This window comes from Coregonus clupeaformis, chromosome 27 (assembly GCF_020615455.1).
Source record: "Coregonus clupeaformis isolate EN_2021a chromosome 27, ASM2061545v1, whole genome shotgun sequence".
NCBI classification, from domain to species: domain Eukaryota; kingdom Metazoa; phylum Chordata; class Actinopteri; order Salmoniformes; family Salmonidae; genus Coregonus; species Coregonus clupeaformis.
In genome coordinates this window covers 28,609,661-28,629,122 of record NC_059218.1, presented here as the reverse complement: position 1 = coordinate 28,629,122, position 19,462 = coordinate 28,609,661, and the positions used below count along the sequence as shown (strand labels likewise).

Sequence of the window (19,462 nt, the reverse complement as noted above, 5' to 3'; positions counted from 1 at the left end):
TAGCTGTATGTCAACAGTAGGCTGCTAATTATGTGATAATAGTCAGTTCACCAATGACAACAAGGTATGCTGAATGAATGGTAGCCTAGTAGTCAGACCAAACTAGATGGTTTGGTCAGGAATGGAGATCTGAAACAAGCTCATATAGGCCTAGTTCAGTTGTTTCATATTCCAAATAGTCTACAGTAAGCTAGACTACTACAATGCATCCAGTAATTGAATAAATAATTTTCTCCCCAAGCAAAATTAAGAAGCCAGTTTACATTTTCTATCCACATAAAGACATGAATTAGAATTTAGAGCTTGCAAGAAAGGCATTTCAATGTACTTGTGCACGTGGCATTACAACTTGAAACTATATTCATTACCCCTAAATTTCATTGAGACCACCACAATTTAATTTAGGATTAAACACGACTTCTGTGTTGGCTACAATGTTTGATATCATTTAAGACTCTAGGTTTCAGAAAATGGCAGTAACACGTTTTTCAAAAATACAAAATGCTCCAACTTCCTGAGGGGGAAATTGACTGACCCCCTCCGGACCTCGCCCCTTCCCGACCTTAGTCCTACATCAGCACCACCTTATCAGAAAATCCTAGGGATAGCCCTGATTGTACATTTTAAACGTATTTCTAGTTAGCTACTGAAGAGCAGCCAGTTAATTTACAATTTAGTCATTTAGCAGACGCTTTTGTCCAGAGTGCATTCATCTTAAAATGGATAGGTGGGACAACCACCTATCACAGTCATAGTAAGTACATTTTTCCTCAAAGTAGCTACAGTGAGGGAAAAAAGTATTTGATCCCCTGCTGATTTTGTACGTTTGCCCACTGACAAAGAAATGATCAGTCTATAATTTTAATGGTAGGTTTATTTGAACAGTGAGAGACAGAATAACAACAACAAAATCCAGAAAAACGCATGTCAAAAATGTTATAAATTGATTTGCATTTTAATGAGGGGAAATTAGTATTTGACCCCTCTGCAAAACATGACTTAGTACTTGGTGGCAAAACCCTTGTTGGCAATCACAGAGGTCAGACGTTTCTTGTAGTTGGCCACCAGGTTTGCACACATCTCAGGAGGGATTTTGTCCCACTCCTCTTTGCAGATCTTCTCCAAGTCATTAAGGTTTCAAGGCTGACGTTTGGCAACTCAAACCTTCAGCTCCCTCCACATATTTTCCATGGGATTAAGGTCTGGAGACTGGCTAGGCCACTCCTTTGTTGCCTTGGCCGTGTGTTTTGGGTCATTGTCATGCTGGAATACCCATCCACAACCTATTTTCAATGCCCTGGCTGAGGGAAGGAGGTTCTCACCCAAGATTTGACGGTACATGGCCCCGTCCATCGTCCCTTTGATGCAGTGAAGTTGTCCTGTCCCCTTAGCAGAAAAACACCCCTAAAGCATAATGTTTCCACCTCCATGTTTGATGGTGGGGATGGTGTTCTTGGGGTCATAGGTAGCATTCCTCCTCCAAACACGGCGAGTTGAGTTGATGCCAAAGAGCTCGATTTTGGTCTCATCTGACCACAACACTTTCACCCAGTTCTCCTCTGAATCATTCAGATGTTCATTGGCAAACTTCAGACGGGCATGTATATGTGCTTTCTTGAGCAGGGGGACCTTGCGGGCGCTGCAGGATTTCAGTCCTTCACGGCGTAGTGTGTTACCAATTGTTTTCTTGGTGACTATGGTCCCAGCTGCCTTGAGATCATTGACAAGATCCTACCGTGTAGTTCTGGGCTGATTCCTCACCGTTCTCATGATTATTGCAACTCCACGAGGTGAGATCTTGCATGGAGCCCCAGGCCGAGGGAGATTGACAGTTCTTTTGTGTTTCTTCCATTTGCGAATAATCGCACCAACTGTTGTCACCTTTTCACCAAGCTGCTTGGCAATGGTCATGTAGCCCATACCAGCCTTGCGTAGGTCTACAATCTTGTCCCTGACATCCTTGGAGAGCTCTTTGGTCTTGGCCATGGTGGAGAGTTTGGAATCTGATTGATTGATTGGTTCTGTGGACAGGTGTCTTTTATACAGGTAACAAACTGAGATTAGGAGCGCTCCCTTTAAAAGTGTGCTCCTAATCTCAGCTCGTTACCTGTATAAAAAGACACCTGGGAGCCAGAAATCTTTCTGATTGAGAGGGGGTCAAATACTTATTTCCATAATTAAAATGCAAATCAATTTATAACATTTTTGACATCGTTTTTTGGATTTTTTTGTTGTTATTCTGTCTCTCACTGTTCAAATAAACCTACCATTAAAATTATAGACTGATCATGTCTTTGTCAGTGGGCAAACGTACAAAATCAGCAGGGGATCAAATACTTTTTTCCCTCACTGTATCAGCAAATTCGGAGCTAGTAAGGGGGGGGTAAGAAAGTCAAGTACGAGTGTTAGTTCACGAAATACAATTTTATTTGGTGTGGGTGCTCTGGGATTATTTAACATACTCTTTGAAAAGGTAGGGTTTCAGATATTTTCGGATGATGGGCAGGGACTCTGCTGTCCTAGCTTCAGGGGGAGGCTGGTTCCGCTATTGGGGTGCCAGGGCAGAGAAGAGCTTGGACTGGGCTGAATGGGAGCTGCCCTCCCATAGGGGTGGGAGGGCCAAGAAACCAGAGGTGGCAGAACAGAGTACTCAGGTTGGGGTATAGGGTTTGAGCATAGCCTGAAGGTAGTACCTTGCTGCTCCGAAGGCAAGTACCATGGTCTAGTAGTACCAAGTACCCGTAACAGTCTATAGCCTACCATTCCTACTGAGGCAGTCTTCTGCCAACATCATTATTAGGCCCAAAAAATTGCATTTGCGTACGATTTGAGCAGTGTGGGTGTAGCACGCACACCATCGTGGGGGCCTGGGGTGCTGCCGCCGCGCTGAAGTGGTACTCATAAACAATTATTCAGAGTTGTCAGGTCTGCCACAGATAGAACAATGAGCCAGATGTTTCACCGGATGTATAAATCTGAAGCATCCGGTTGGCATTTCCACTCACCACCGAATATGGTGATGAGGAAGTCCAGTGGGAGAAGATGGAGCGTGATGGATTTTGGCCGACATTCTGCAAATTTTCTCATCGATAAAACATTTTCATCTCAATATAGTTTTATTTTCCCAAAACTAAGATCTGTTACGAACAGAATGTTTTGTAGACTTTACCCTTTACCAAAATGTTTAAAAATTGCGTTGTTTAGAAGGACTTCAAGGGCGGATTTAGCTATTGCGCACACACACACGCACTTCACAGAGTAGGCGTTCCCTAACAGAAATATGCAAACATGTGCTAGAAAACGCCAATAGGATCTCGCTAGTTTGTGCTTGGCTCTGCCCACCTCCTTGCTTGTTCTGCCCACTATGATTAATTTGCTCCCATTGGAAACGACAGGCTGTGGTCTATCTTGAGTTAGTTATAAAAATCTTTGGGTCTGCTGTATGAATGCACATCAATGACTTAATACTGTTAAGCCTGTACTTCCTGCCTCTTATCCAATCAGGATGAGGTTCACGAGCGGGACGGCCTGAGTGACTTCCTGCTGACCAAGATGAGGGACATGCTCCAGACGATGCCCAATCTGAAGCTCATCCTGTCCAGTGCTGCCCTGGACGTGGAGCTGTTCCTCCGCTACTTTGGCTCCTGTCCTGTCATCCACAGTAAGTAATCCCCATGTGTTTGGATAGGCCACCTCCAGAGAGGAGAGTGCAGAAATCACTACAGAATCACCTAATCTATTCATTTGAAATTGGGACCGGGATTCACCAGTGAAACCATTACCTGCAAAAGCCAGCTAATTGCAGGGGAAGACATCTGTATGGAAGGGGCTAGTGCTTGTCTTGACTGGTCCTGCCAGCATTGATTTGTTAAGTGAAATTAATGAAATGGGAAATTAAGGATTTATCAATTTTTCTGCTTTTATCTAGTCAAAGGAAGACCATTTGAGGTAAAGCAACTTTTCCTGGAAGACATCTTGAGGACAACAGGCTATTCAAACAAAGACATGATGAAATACAAAAAGGCGATCCAGAGGGGTAAATACCAACCATCTGTCATTCCTTGTTTGCTTGATTTCCACTTTGATGTCCAGTGTCTCCAAGACTGAACGAGTGTATGCGTGTGTCGTCCCTGGCAGAGGAAAAACAGCAGACGTCTCTGACAGAGTGGTGTAAGGTGCATGAGGGCGGCTCCCGCCAGGAGCCTAAGAGGGAGAAGACCACCTCGGCCTCCTGTGTCCTTCAGGAGAACGACCTGCTGGACGACGGAGGGGACAGTGTCTTCACCCAGCTGGTGAGAACAATAGTGGATATGGGCCATGCTTATTTCTCAATATCCGTGTTTTCTAGGGATATGCATCTTTCCCTTTCAAAACGATTCGATGTGTATCTAGATACACTACCAGTCAAAAGTTTGGACACACCTACTCATTCAAGGGTTTTTCTTTATTGTCAAAATATTTTACATTGTAGAATAATAGTGAAGACATCAAAACTATGAAATGACACATACAGTGAGGGGGAAAAAAGTATTTGATCCCCTGCTGATTTTGTACGTTGGCCCACTGACAAAGAAATGATCAGTCTATAATTTGAATGGTAGGTTTATTTGAACAGTGAGAGACAGAATAACAACAACAAAATCCAGAAAAACGCATGTCAAAAATGTTATAAATTGATTTGCATTTTAATGAGGGAAATAAGTATTTGACCCCCTCTCAATCAGAAAGATTTCTGGCTCCCAGGTGTCTTTTATACAGGTAACGAGCTGAGATTAGGAGCACACTCAGTGCTCCTAATCTCAGCTTGTTACCTGTATAAAAGACACCTGTCCACAGAAGCAATCAATCAATCAGATTCCAAACTCTCCACCATGGCCAAGACCAAAGAGCTCTCCAAGGATGTCAGGGACAAGATTGTAGACCTACACAAGGCTGGAATGGGCTACAAGACCATCGCCAAGCAGCTTGGTGAGAAGGTGACAACAGTTGGTGCGATTATTCGCAAATGGAAGAAACACAAAATAACTGTCAATCTCCCTCGGCCTGGGGCTCCATGCAAGATCTCACCTCGTGGAGTTGCAATGATCATGAGAAGGGTGAGGAATCAGCCCAAAACTACACGGGAGGATCTTGTCAATGATCTCAAGGCAGCTGGGACCATAGTCACCAAGAAAACAATTGGTAACGCACTACGCCGTGAAGGACTGAAATCCTGCAGCGCCCACAAGGTCCCCCTGCTCAAGAAAGCACATATACAGGGCCGTCTGAAGTTTGCCAATGAACATCTGAATGATTCAGAGGAGAACTGGGTGAAAGTGTTGTGGTCAGATGAGACCAAAATCGAGCTCTTTGGCATCAACTCAACTCGCCGTGTTTGGAGGAGGAGGAATGCTGCCTATGACCCCAAGAACACCATCCCCACCGTCAAACATGGAGGTGGAAACATTATGCTTTGGGGGTGTTTTTCTGCTAAGGGGACAGGACAACTTCACCGCATCAAAGGGACGATGGACGGGACCATGTACCGTCAAATCTTGGGTGAGAACCTCCTTCCCTCAGCCAGGGCATTGAACATGGGTTGTGGATGGGTATTCCAGCATGACAATGACCCAAAACACACGGCCAAGGCAACAAAGGAGTGGCTCAAGAAGAAGCACATTAAGGTCCTGGAGTGGCCTAGCCAGTCTCCAGACCTTAATCCCATAGAAAGTCTGTGGAGGGAGCTGAAGGTTCGAGTTGCCAAACGTCAGCCTTGAAACCTTAATGACTTGGAGAAGATCTGCAAAGAGGAGTGGGACAAAATCCCTCCTGAGATGTGTGCAAACCTGGTGGCCAACTACAAGAAGCATCTGACCTCTGTGATTGCCAGCAAGGGTTTTGCCACCAAGTACTAAGTCATGTTTTGCAGAGGGATCAAATACTTATTTCCCTCATTAAAATGCAAATCAATTTATAACATTTTTGACATGTGTTTTTCTGGATTTTGTTGTTGTTATTCTGTCTCTCACTGTTCAAATAAACCTACCATTAAAATTATAGACTGATCATTTTTTTGTCAGTGGGCAAATGTACAAAATCAGCAGGGGATCAAATACTTTTTTCCCTCACTGTATAGAATCATGTAGTAACCAAAAAAGTGTTAAACAACCAGCTTCATGAGGTAGTCACCTGGAATGCATTTCAATTAACAGGTGTGCCTTCTTAAAAGTTAATTTGTGGAATTTCTTTCCTTCTTAATGTGTTTGAGCCAATCAGTTGTGTTGTGACAAGGTAGGGGGAGTATACAGAAGATAGCCCTATTTGGTAAAAGACCAAGTCCATATTATGGCAAGAACATCTCAAATAAGCAAAGAGAAACGACAGTCATCATTTCTTTAAGACATGAAGGTCAGTCAATACGGAACATTTCACGAACCTCAAGAAAGTTTCTTCAAGTGCAGTCGCAAAAACCATCAAGCGCTATGATGAAACTGGCTCTCATGAGGACTGCCACAGGAATGGAAGACCCAGAGTTACCTCTGCTGCAGAGGATAAATTCATTAGAGTTACCAGCCTCAGAACTTGCAGCCCAAATAAATGCTTCACAGAGTTCAAGGAGAGTGATGGAGTGCTGCATCAGATGACCTGGCCTCCACAATCCCCCGACCTCAACCCAATTGAGATGGTTTGGGATGAGTCGGACGGCAGAGTGAAGGAAAAGCAGCCAACAAGTGCTCAGCGTATGTGGGAACTCCTTCAAGACTGTTGGAAAAGCATTCCAGGTGAAGCTGGTTGAGAGAATGCCAAGAGTGTGCAAAGCTGTCATCAAGGCAATGGGTGGCTATTTGAAGAATCTCAAATATATTTTGATTTGTTTAACACTGTTCTAACACAAGTGTTAATTCATAGTTTTGATGTCTTCACTTTTATTCTACAATGTAAAAATAAGTGAGTCCAAACTTTTGACTGGTACTGTACATGGGCTCCGATATGATACATTTAAGTTTCAAACGATTCTGTTTGATTAGAGGAATGAATATATGCGATATGATTCAATGCACTAACATTTGTTGCATAAACACATTCATTTTCCATTCTAAAATATGGAGCTCATGCTCTGGGCCTCTCTGAGCCTATTTTTTTTGTGTGTGTAATCACCTGAGCTGAGCCATAAGGGAAACTGAGCATCTACCACCCCACTATCAGTTAGGGGGGTGGGGGTGGTTTAATGTTTGCTTTTTTTGTCTCTCCCCACACACACACTTGATCTGAAATCACCATCACCCACTAATGAATTTGTAATTGTTGCTGATTCAAAGTGTTAGAGCTAGTGATGTATCAATATTTATCTAAAAAAATTAGCAATGAGATAGCCAATGAAGGAAAATGTTAAGCTTAATGACAATTTGCTAGACAACTGTACTGTGTGCTTTAAAGCTATTATCCAAGTTGAAGGGGAGTATGAAATGTAGCACAACTTTGGATTTCACCCCGTCTCATAATCAAATGGTTTAGACTAGGGGTACTCATCCCTTACCCTATGAGGTCCGGAGCCTGCTGGTTTTCTGTTCTACCTGATAATTAACTGCACACACACCTGGTGTCCCAGGTCTAAATCAGTCTCAGAAAAAAATGTAGTGGAACTGGCTTTGAGGTCCAGAGTTGAGTTTGAGGGGTTTAGACAATTTGGAAGTTTTGTCAACTTGGGAGTGAGCTCGTTTTGGCTAGATGGAATACAGTTTGTCAGATTGTACTTTTCTTAGCAGGTTAGGAGAACTTACGCAGCAGGTTAGGATAATTAGGTTAAGGTTAGAAAAAGGGTTAGGGTTGGCTAAAGTGCTAAAACAAATATATACAGTGGGGAAAAAAAGTATTTAGTCAGCCACCAATTGTGCAAGTTCTCCCACTTAAAAAGATGAGAGGCCTGTAATTTTTATCATAGGTACACGTCAACAATGACAGACAAATTGAGGAAAATAAATCCAGAAAATCACATTGTAGGATTTTTAATGAATTTATTTGCAAATGATGGTGGAAAATAAGTATTTGGTCACCTACAAACAAGCAAGATTTCTGGCTCTCACAGACCTGTAACTTCTTCTTTAAGAGGCTCCTCTGTCTTCCACTCGTTACCTGTATTAATGGCACCTGTTTGAACTTGTTATCAGTATAAAAGACACCTGTCCACAACCTCAAACAGTCACACTCCAAACTCCACTATGGCCAAGACCAAAGAGCTGTCAAAGGACACCAGAAACAAAATTGTAGACCTGCACCAGGCTGGGAAGACTGAATCTGCAATAGATAAGCAGCTTGGTTTGAAGAAATCAACTGTGGGAGCAATTATTAGGAAATGGAAGACATACAAGACCACTGACAATCTCCCTCAATCTGGGGCTCCACGCAAGATCTCACCCCGTGGGGTCAAAATGATCACAAGAATGGTGAGCAAAAATCCCAGAACCACACGGGGGGACCTAGTGAATGACCTGCAGAGAGCTGGGACCAAAGTAACAAAGCCTACCATCAGTAACACACTACGTCGTCAGGGACTCAAATCCTGCAGTGCAAGACGTGTCCCCCTGCTTAAGCCAGTACATGTCCAGGCCCGTCTGAAGTTTGCTAGAGTGCATTTGGATGATCCAGAAGAGGATTGGGAGAATGTCATATGGTCAGATGAAACCAAAATATAACTTTTTGGTAAAAACTCAACTCGTCGTGTTTGGAGGACAAAGAATGCGGAGTTGCATCCAAAGAACACCATACCCACTGTGAAGCATGGGGGTGGAAACATCATGCTTTGGGGCTGTTTTTCTGCAAAGGGACCAGGACGACTGATCCGTGTAGAGGAAAGAATGAATGGGGCCATGTATCGTGAGATTGAGTGAAAACCTCCTTCCATCAGCAAGGGCATTGAAGATGAAACGTGGCTGGGTCTTTCAGCATGACAATGATCCCAAACACACCGCCCGGGCAACGAAGGAGTGGCTTCGTAAGAAGCATTTCAAGGTCCTGGAGTGGCCTAGCCAGTCTCCAGATCTCAACCCCATAGAAAATCTTTGGAGGGAGTTGAAAGTCCGTGTTGCCCAGCGACAGCCCCAAAACATCACTGCTCTAGAGGAGATCTGCATGGAGGAATGGGCCAAAATACCAGCAACAGTGTGTGAAAACCTTGTGAAGACTTACAGAAAACGTTTGACCTGTGTCATTGCCAACAAAGGGTATATAACAAAGTATTGAGAAACTTTTGTTATTGACCAAATACTTATTTTCCACCATAATTTGCAAATAAATTCATTAAAAATCCTACAATGTGATTTTCTGCAATTTATTTTCTCATTTTGTCTGTCATAGTTGACGTGTACCTATGATGAAAATTACAGGCCTCTCTCATCTTTTTAAGTGGGAGAACTTGCACAATTGGTGGCTGACTAAATACTTTTTTTCCCCACTGTACGTTTGACATTAATTTGACAAAAGCTGTATCCCTTCTAGTCATGACCGAGTGAGTTTCTCTTCTTCTCCCACTTCGATGCAGTGTGGGTAGAAAAATATTTTGTTGTCCTCGTTTAGGAAATTATCAACGTTACCTTGTATATCTAAAAATGACTACATACTGATTGTTTCAAGCAAAACTACCTACCAACTATTGCTGATGGTGAACCTGAACAATCAAAATGAAATGTAATGTAAGCCCCGATCAGCATGTATAGCTAGATAAAATGTATAGCGCATTTGCTAACAATAATCGATTTCCTGAACAATGCATGCTACATTTTGGATCTGTTTGGGGTCCTGCAGACTTACGCACTCATATCTTAGGCATTGGTCCCCGGTTCAAATGTTTATCGGTGAATCGTTACATCCTTAATGATTTTGATGTTATTTTTCCAGTTGCTTCAGTTATTTTCAGTGTATATACACTCTGGATGCACCAAAGTGATGCCACTACTTATTTTCTGATTATTCACTGATTGCTCCTTAGTTCACCAACGTCACTGAGGATATATTTCCTGGTTCTTACTAAAAGTGGCACTGGGTTTGTTATCAGTTTGATACAGGATGTCTTGTTTCAGAATGAGAAAGATGTGGCGTCATTGGACCCGTGGCTGCTGAAGGAGATGGACGCCTGCATCTCAGACATCTTCCTCAACCAGGACGCTGACGCCTTCGTCCAGCTCTTCAATCTCATCCTGAGTGAGAACGTCAGCGGTAAGCTGGGTTTTGTATGCATCCTTAATTATGCATCCATCTCATTCCAAAATCATGGGCATTAATATGGAGTTGATCCCCCCTTTGCTGCTATAACAGCCTCCACTCTTCTGGGAAGGCTTTCCACTAGATGCTGGAACATTGCTGCAGGGACTTGCTTCCATTCAGCCACAAGAGCATTAGTGAGGTCGGGCACTGATGTTGGGCGATTAGGCCTGGCTTGCAGTCGGCGTTCCAATTCATCCCAAAGGTGTTCGATGGTGTTGAGGTCAGGGCTTTGTGCAGGCCAGTCAAGTTCATCCACATTGATCTCGACAAACCATTTCTGTATGGACCTCGCTTTGTGCACGGGGGCATTGTCATGCTGAAACAAAAAAGGGCCTTCCCCAAACTGTTGCCACAAAGTTGGAAGCACAGAATCGTCAAGAATGTCATTTTATGCTGTAGCGTTAAGATTTCCCTTCACTGGAACTCAGGGGCCTAGCCCGAACCATGATAAACAGCCCCAGACCATTATTCCTCCTCCACCAAACTTTACAGTTGGCACTATGCATTCGGGCAGGCAGCGTTCTCCAGGTATCCGCGAAACCAAGATTTGTCTGTCGGACTGCCAGATGGTGAAGCGTGATTCCTCACTCCAGAGAACGCGTTTCCACTGCTCTAGAGTCCAATGGAGGTGAGCTTTACACCACTCCAGCCAACGCTTGGCATTCCGCATGGTGATCTTAGGCTTGTGTGCGGCTGCTCAGCCATGGAAACCCATTTTGTGAAGCTCCCGACCAATAGTTATTGTGCTGACGTTGCTTCCAGAGGCAGTTTGGAACTCAGTAGTGAGTGTTGCAAACGAAGACAGACGATTTTTATGCGCTTCAGCACTCGGTGGTCCCATTCAGTGAGCTTGTGTGGCCTACCACTTCACGGCTGAGCCGTTGTTGCTCCTAGACGTTTCCACTTCACAATAACAGCACTTACAATTGACCGGGGCAGCTCTAGCAGGGCAGAAATTTGACGAACTGACTTGTTGGAAAGGTGGCATCCTATGACAGTGCCACGTTGAAAGTCACTGAGCTCTTCAGTAAGGCCATTCTACTGCCAATGTTTGTCTGTGGAGATTGCATGGCTGTGTGTTCGATTTTATACACTTGTCAGCAACGGGTGTGGCTGAAATAGCCGAATCCACTAATTCGAAGATGTGTCCACATACTTCTGTTTATATAGTGTGCTCATTTGTGTATTAAATAATGACACCAATGTTATAGAAAATGTATATTTTTGAGAGTAATATTCCCAATAGTTATCAGCCAGATATGTCTTCCTCCTCCCCTTCTGCTCCTCAGTGGACTACATGCACAGTGAGACGAGCGCCACTCCCCTCATGGTGGCAGCAGGTCGAGGCTTCCTCAGTCAGATTGAACAGCTTCTGAGTATGGGAGCCAGCATCAGAATCAAGGCCTCCAATGGCTGGTAAGGGTTTATTAAATAACTGTATAAATGCATCATATTTTTAGTTACTCTATACACCATAACTAAGTCTGAAATCTTGATCAGTATTTGGTTTGTTTCAGGACTGCACTGGATTGGGCCAAGCACTTTCAGCAGGCAGAAGTGGTGGACCTACTAGAATCCTTCCTGTAAGAGCACCGTGTATCACTGTATCAATATTATGAATGACCACATGGAAACCCTGGCTTTGTTTGTGGAGGATGATAACTGAAATCTTCCTTTCCTTGGTAGCTCATCCCTGGAGGCGGGGAAGCTGGACGAGTGGTCCCTGGTGCAGGCGGCCACCACAGAGATGAGCCCGGAGGATCAGGAGCTGCTCAAGGAATACCACCACAGCTTTGACGACGAGAGGGTGGACCTGGACCTCATCATGCACCTGCTGCACAACATTTGCACCAGCTCAGAAGACGGTAAGAGATTGTCTTGTCTAGTGACTACTTGATAGTCTTGTGTGTTGACTACTTGACGAGTTTTGTTTAGTGACTACTGGATGTCTTGTACTTTTCAAATGTTTGATACAAAGTGTCAGTGCCAATTTTCCTTGCTTGTATTGAACAACAAGTTCCATTTCATTTCAAATCTTTTCCATGTCAGGTGCGGTGTTGATCTTTCTCCCCGGATACGATGAGATAGTGGGTCTGAGGGACCGTATCCTGTACGACGATAAAAGATTCACAGATCACTCTCAAAGGTACCGTCAGTTAAATGACTGGCGAGAGCAACGTGTCACTCTCAACATAGTTGATAATTGGGCCATCGGTATTTCAACTTAGCTCGTCTATTTGTGGTAATGATTCTGTACATCAATCTATTTACTTCTTATTTTCCATGCTGTTACTCCATGTTCCTGCTTATGCAAGCCAAATGTAAAATTTACACCCAACACATTTGCAAGTCAGATTAGGAAACCTCACTAGATTTTTTTTTTAAATGGACAAATAGACCTTTTGTCCTGTTTGAACCACGTCTAGAACCTCAGATCTGTGTGTAATTTCTCCATAGGTACATGGTCTTTACACTCCACTCCAACATGCAGACCTCGGATCAGAAGAAAGTGCTGAGGAACACTCCTGCTGGAGTCCGGAAAATAGTGAGTGTATTTTTACGTCTGCCGTGCTGGCTAACACACCAAAGATCAGTTTGACCACTTAAATTAAGCCTACATTTGGGGCCCGAAGTGTTCCTTAAAGCGGCAGTCAGCAGTAAAAACAATAACAAAGTGTAAAAAGCTGAGGGATGGGGCTGGAGAAATGTAACCACTCTCAAATTCATAGACAGAGCTATGGATGCAAGGACTGACCATCCATGATATCAAAATTATATTTTAACCTTTTAAGGATCTGACCCTTTTTTTCAATTTTCGCCTTAAATGTCATACCCAAATCTAACTGCCTGTAGCTCAGGACCTGAAGCAAGGATATGCATATTCTTGATACCATTTCAAAGGAAACACTTTGAAGTTTGTGGAAATGTTAAATTAATGTAGGAGGATATAACACATTAGATCTGGTAAAAGATAATACAAACAAAAAAACGTGTTTATTTTTTAATCATCTTTGAAATGCAAGAGAAAGGCCACAATATAATATTGCAGTTTAGGCACAATTTAGATTTTGGCCACTAGATGACAGCAGTGTGTGTGCAAAGTTTCAGATTGATCCAGTGAAGCATTGCAATACTGGACTATTTTGTATCAAGTCTGCCCAAATGTGCCGAATTGGTCAATTGATACATTTTCAAGTACATAACTATAGAGAACATACAAAAATGATATGGTAATACAAAATGTACGTTTACACACTCCCAGGAATGTCATACATGATGGATCATTAGCTTATACACTAACTTTCACACATCTAGATGGCTTGGCAGTTTGGGTGTGGAGGAAGAGACAGCAGGGGTTCAAACTGTAATAATAATAATAATAATAATAATAATAATAATATGCCATTTAGCAGACGCTTTTATCCAAAGCGACTTACAGTCATGCGTGCATACATTTTTTATTTTTGTGTATGGGGTCCCGGGGATCGAACCCACTACCTTGGCGTTACAAGCGCCGTGCTCTACCAGCTGAGCTACAGAGGACCACAAAACTGTAGAACCCAGTTCCTACATTTGAATATAAAAATGGATTTTATCAAACAAAACTATGCTACGTTTTATCTCTGGGACCCTTAAGATGACAAATCAAAGCAAGATTACTAAATGCAAGTACATTATTTACCTTCAGAGGTGAATGTATCAAACCAGTTGCCGTGATACGTTTTTTGTTGTTGTGCGCTCTCCTCAAACAATAGCATGGTATTTTTTCACTGTAATAGCTACTGTAAATTGGACAGTGCAGTTAGATTAACAAGAATGTAAGCTTTCTGCCCATATAAGACATGTCTATGTCCTGGAAAGTTGGCTGTTACTTACAACAGTCATGCTAATCACATTAGCGCACGTTAGCTCAACCGTCCTGTATACGGGACACTGATCCCGTAGAGGTTAACCATGTTTTGAAGCTTTATAGTGTTTGTTTACAAACAGAGTAAAACAAGTTTATATTTTGGGTTCTGATGGGGTAGGACAGTTGAACTAAGCTCATGAGGCATTTATAAGTTATATTCTTGAAGAATCAATGGGTAAATATCAATAATTTATATGTCCAAAAATGTATGTAGCAACTGCTGATTGCCCCTGTAAACCAAAATACCATTCAACCCCAGCTTCTTGTTCAGAAATCAAGTATTTTCTTCTCTTCCTCAGATTCTCTCCACTAACATCGCAGAGACAAGTATCACCGTCAACGATGTCGTGTTTGTCATTGACGCAGGAAAAGTAAAAGAGGTTAGAATCACTTTGAAAACAAGGCTACTGCTGCCATTTTTCCTATTTTGTTGCCTTACAACCTGGAATTAAAATGGATTTTTTGTGGGTTTGTATCATTTGACTGGGGACTACAGGTAAGCTTCATAATGAAAAATTGTGTGACAGGTGTAATGAAGAACAATCTTTTTTATCTCCTAACATATTGCACAAGTTGACTGCAGGTATTTACTTAAAAAGCAGCTCCAAATGTTCAAATAAATCGTTTTGACGGTATTGAAATCATCCCGTGGCTTTTTCCAAATTCCCCTTAATATGGTGTGTATGTATAGTGTATTCAGACCCCTTGACTTTTTCCACATTTTGTTAAGTTACAGCCTTATTCTAAAATTGATTAAATTGTTTTTTCCCCTCGTCAATCTACACACAATGCCCCATAATAACAAAGCAAAAACAGGTTTTTAGAAATAAAAAAACGAAAATATCACATTTACTTAACTATTCAGAGCCTTTACTCAGTACTTTGTTCATGCACCTTTGGCAGCAATTACAGCCTAGAGTGTTCTTGGTGGTTCCAAGCTTGGCACACCTGTATTTGGGGAGTTTCTCCCATTCTTCTCTGCATATCCTCTCAAGCTCTGTCAGGTTGTATGGGGAGTGTCGCTGCACAGCTTTTTTCAGGTCTCTCCAGAGATGTTCGATCGGGTTCAAGTCCGGGCTCTGGCTTGGCCACTCAAGGACATTCAGAGACTTGTCCCGAAGCCACTCCTGCGTTGTCTTGGCTGTGTGCGTATGGTCGTTGTCCTGTAGGATGGTGAACCTTCGCCCCAGTCTGAGGTCCTGAGCTCTCTGGAGCAGGTTTTCATCAAGGATCTCTCTGTACTTTGCTCCGTTCATCTTTCCTTCGATCCTAACTAGTCTCCCAGTCCCTGCCGCTGAAAAACATCCCCACAGCATGATGCTGCCACCACCATGTTTCACTGTAGAGATGGTGCCAGATTTCCTCCAGATGTGATGTGTGGCATGCAGGCCAAAGAGTTCAATTTTAGTTTCATCAGACCAGAGAATCTTGATTCCCATAGTCTGAGAGTCCTTTAGGTGCCTTTTGGCAAACACCAAGCAGGCTGTCGTGCCTTTTACCGAGGCGTGGCTTCTGTCTGGTCACTCTACCATAAAGGTCTGATTGGTGGAGTGTTGCAGAGATGGTTGTCCTTCTGGAAGGTTCCCCCATCTCCATAGAGGAGCTCTGGCACAGTGACCTTCGGGTTCTTGGTCACCTCCCTGACCAAGGCCCTTCTACCCCGATTGCTCAGTTTGGCCGGGCGGCCAGCTCTAGGAAGAGTCTTGGTGGTTCCAAACTACTTCCATTTAAGAATGATGGAGGCCACTGTGTCCTTGGGGACCTTCAATGCTACAGAAATGTTTTGGTACCCTTCTCCACGATCTGTGCCTCAACACAATCCTGTCTCCTAGCTCTACGGACAATTCCTTCGACATGACTTGGTTTTTGCTCTGACATGCACTGTCAACTGTGGGATCCTATATATACAGGTGTGTTCCTTTCCAAATCATGTCCAATCAATTGATTTTACCACAGGTGGACTCCAATCAAGTTGTATAAAAAGCTCAAGGATGATCATTGAGAACAGGATGCACATGAGCTCAATTTCGAGTCTCATAGCAAAGGGTCTGAATACTTATTTACATAAGTTATTTCTGTTTTTTATTTGTAATACATTTGAAAACAATTCTAAAAACATGTTTGCTTTGTCATTATGGGGTATTGTGTGTAGATTGATGAGGAGATATATATATATGTTTTTTTTAAATCCATTTTAGAATAAGGCTGTAACGTAAACATTTTTGGAGAAGGGGTCTGAATACTTTCCGAATGCACTGTACAGTATACTGCCCAAGCCTAGAACAGCCTCTAGTAAAGATGAGGTCAAGCATATTGCCTGCCTTGTGATTGGGAGTGGACTGGGAAAGGGTGAGGTCAAAAGAGGCAAGAAGAAATTAATCAAAGGCAGACGTCGGAAGGTTGAAGTCGCCCAGTACGAAGAGCTGTGTGCCATCGTCATGAAATTAGCTTATCAAGGTGTCAAGCTCATTAAGGAACTCTCTTAAGGGCACCTGGTCGGCGATGGATGACAATGTTAAGCTTGAGTGGACAAGTGACAATGGTTGCATTGAATTCAATTGAGGTGAGGGAGAAAAGAGGAACATCTCCACTTAGGAGAAATGAATAGCCCTGTGCGACGACGAGATCCTCTCGGACTATGAGAGAACACGTAGTCCGATGTAGAGCGAGCAGTTGGAGTAGCAGTGTTCTCTGGGGTGATCCATGTCTCTGTAACGGCCAAAAAGTCTAGGGACTGAAGGGCAGCATAGGCTGAGATGAACTCTGCATTCTTGACCGCAGATCGGCAGTTCCAAACGCTGCCGGAGACCAGGAATTCCACATGAGTTGTGTGCGCAGTATACACTAAATGAGAAGGGTTACAGCCAAGGGGTGGGGAGTGTCTGTAAAGCCTACAGGGAGAGGAGCGAACAGGTATAGAAAACACACACACAGTTTCCAAAGCTACAAAACAGCAAAATGAGATCTGAAAATAACTAGGTAAGATACTCAAGTGAGAGAGTGGTGTGGAGCCTACCTCTCTTTCCTTCCTCGAATATCTCTGCAGAACAGCTCGGCCAAACTGTTTTAGTTTGGGCAACGAGACCGCCGCGGATGAGACCGCCACTTGCCGCTGAGAAACAGGGGAGATTGAAGTACTAACACTAATTGCCTAGGAGAGGAGAAACCACTCCCCCTCCAATACAGCCACTGATGACCAAAACAAAAACCGTCACAACTTGCCCTGCCCCGTAATCAGGGTTGATGTGTCAACAATAATCTGCAAATTATGAGTAGTCAGCAGTTCACACACCAAGTAGGCTACTGGGAAGACAGACAACACTTAAAGTAGATTACACTAGCTATTAAAAAGACAGTACTAGACAGAATTTAAGACAACAATTATACTTATCACTCCTGGAGATATCAGGAGTCCTCTAGCTACAGAATTAAGCACACCCCCTCTGATAGAATACTGCACACACTCGCTGACAGAATACTTACTGCACCCCCCTTCAAAGAATACTGCCCCCCCCCCACCCCAACGGAATAGCAAATCTGATACGTGATTGTTTTGCCATCACAGAAGTCCTTTGATGCTCTGAACCATGTGACCATGCTGAAGATGGTGTGGATCTCCAAGGCCAGCTCTCTGCAGAGGAAGGGCAGGTGAGCCACAGATCCGGATATTCACCATAGAAATTAATCATGCAGAATGTACATCTGAGCCCTACCACAGAGGCACTCTATAGACATATCCTGATGATAAGGGAGTATCATCTCTTATGTAGCCTCATAACATCTTAAGCCCTCTTATGGATGTGTCCTGTGTTATGTGACAGAGCTGGACGTTGCCGACCAGGGATCTGCTTCCACCTCTTCAGTCGCCTCCGCTTTAACAACATGCTGGAGTACCAGGTCCCCCAGCTACTGAGGATGCCCCTTCAGGTAGACACACACACACTTTAAGCAGAATGTATGAAACATACTTTATACAGATAAAGTTATTATAAACACTTGCATGCAAGCATACCCCTCACACTCTCATAAGGCAGTGTTGATTGTGGTAGTTAACCACCTCCCATTTTCGCTCTCTCTTTCAGGAACTCTGTCTCCACACCAAGCTGTTGGCCCCAATCACCTGTCCCATCGCTGAATTCCTGTCCAAAGCACCTGAGCCACCTCCCATCCTCATTGTCAAAAACGCAGTGCAGATGCTCAAGGTAAAAGCTGGTATTCTTTGTTTTGAACCAATCATGACCTGAATAATATTTTGTCTGACTTTTGTCCTTTGTCATTGACCACTTTTGTTATTGAGGTGGAGGGCATCGGTTCTTGGTGCTGTGACACTACATAATGACCATAGATAGAACACAACACTAACCATTAAATTGATCCCCCATCCATAGACCATAGACGCCATGGACCCGTGGGAGGACCTGACAGAGCTGGGCTACCACCTGGCTGACCTGCCTGTGGAGCCCCACCTGGGCAAGATGGTGCTGTGTGCCGTGGTGCTCAAGTGTCTAGACCCTATCCTGACCATTGCTTGCACGCTGGCTCATCGCGACCCCTTCGTGCTGCCCTCCCAGGCCTCCCAGAAGAGGGCATCCATGCTGTGCCGGAAGCGCTTTACTGCAGGGACCTTCAGCGACCACATGGCCCTGCTCCGAGCCTTCCAGGTAACGGGGGAATTTGGGGTTTAATGAAAGACCTCTGTCAAATTGCTGTTGATGTTTAGAGCTAAATGTTTTTCATGCATTATTAGCATGATTTGACTGCACAAATCGCATTGAAAAAAACACTGTCCAAGCGACATCATTCCTAATTACATCTCTCCTGCTGTGTTGTAGGCGTGGCAGAAGGCCCGCAGCGACGGCTGGGAGAGGTCCTTCTGTGAGAAGAACTTCCTGTCCCAGGCCACCATGGAGATCATCATAGGAATGAGGACCCAGCTGCTAGGACAGCTCCGAGCAATAGGTCAGCCTTACCTGTCTTGTTGTATGCTCTCCCTCTGGGTAATACAGTGGTTCTGAGGGCTCAGGTGGAGCATGGTGGACCAAGGTTGTGGGTTTGTATACTGAATGTATTAATTTGACTGTAAGTGGTGTTGGATAAAGACTTATGCTCTACTGAAGCCCACACAACCTCCAACTTGCCCTCTGTGAAATGAATAGCCTTGTGAGTCATCCACTTGTCTTGGTGCCCAACATGTCCTGTGGCCTTTCTCTTTGTCCCCCCCACCACCACACACACAGCACCACCGCGACTCATATCCTGTGGAATTTCTCTGTCCCTCCCACCTCCCCCCTACACACACGCACACAGCACCAC

The 19,462-nt window shown here is 43.7% G+C and overlaps 1 protein-coding gene across 3 annotated transcripts in view; it reads left to right on the top strand.

The window, feature by feature from the left end:
* LOC121541707 (3'-5' RNA helicase YTHDC2-like) overlaps positions 1-19,462 on the top strand; it is a 30,869-nt gene that overhangs the window by 5,845 nt on the left and 5,562 nt on the right. For all 3 annotated transcript variants that reach the window (XM_041850959.2, XM_045208113.1, XM_045208114.1), the window contains exons 8-22: positions 3,505-3,661; positions 3,929-4,036; positions 4,138-4,292; positions 10,056-10,191; positions 11,529-11,655; positions 11,757-11,822; positions 11,926-12,104; positions 12,289-12,385; positions 12,697-12,784; positions 14,449-14,529; positions 17,715-17,797; positions 17,971-18,076; positions 18,232-18,351; positions 18,538-18,810; positions 18,982-19,108. In XM_041850959.2, the coding sequence (XP_041706893.1) occupies positions 3,505-3,661; positions 3,929-4,036; positions 4,138-4,292; positions 10,056-10,191; positions 11,529-11,655; positions 11,757-11,822; positions 11,926-12,104; positions 12,289-12,385; positions 12,697-12,784; positions 14,449-14,529; positions 17,715-17,797; positions 17,971-18,076; positions 18,232-18,351; positions 18,538-18,810; positions 18,982-19,108 (1,903 nt within the window). The remainder of the gene's footprint in view (positions 1-3,504; positions 3,662-3,928; positions 4,037-4,137; positions 4,293-10,055; positions 10,192-11,528; positions 11,656-11,756; positions 11,823-11,925; positions 12,105-12,288; positions 12,386-12,696; positions 12,785-14,448; positions 14,530-17,714; positions 17,798-17,970; positions 18,077-18,231; positions 18,352-18,537; positions 18,811-18,981; positions 19,109-19,462) is intronic.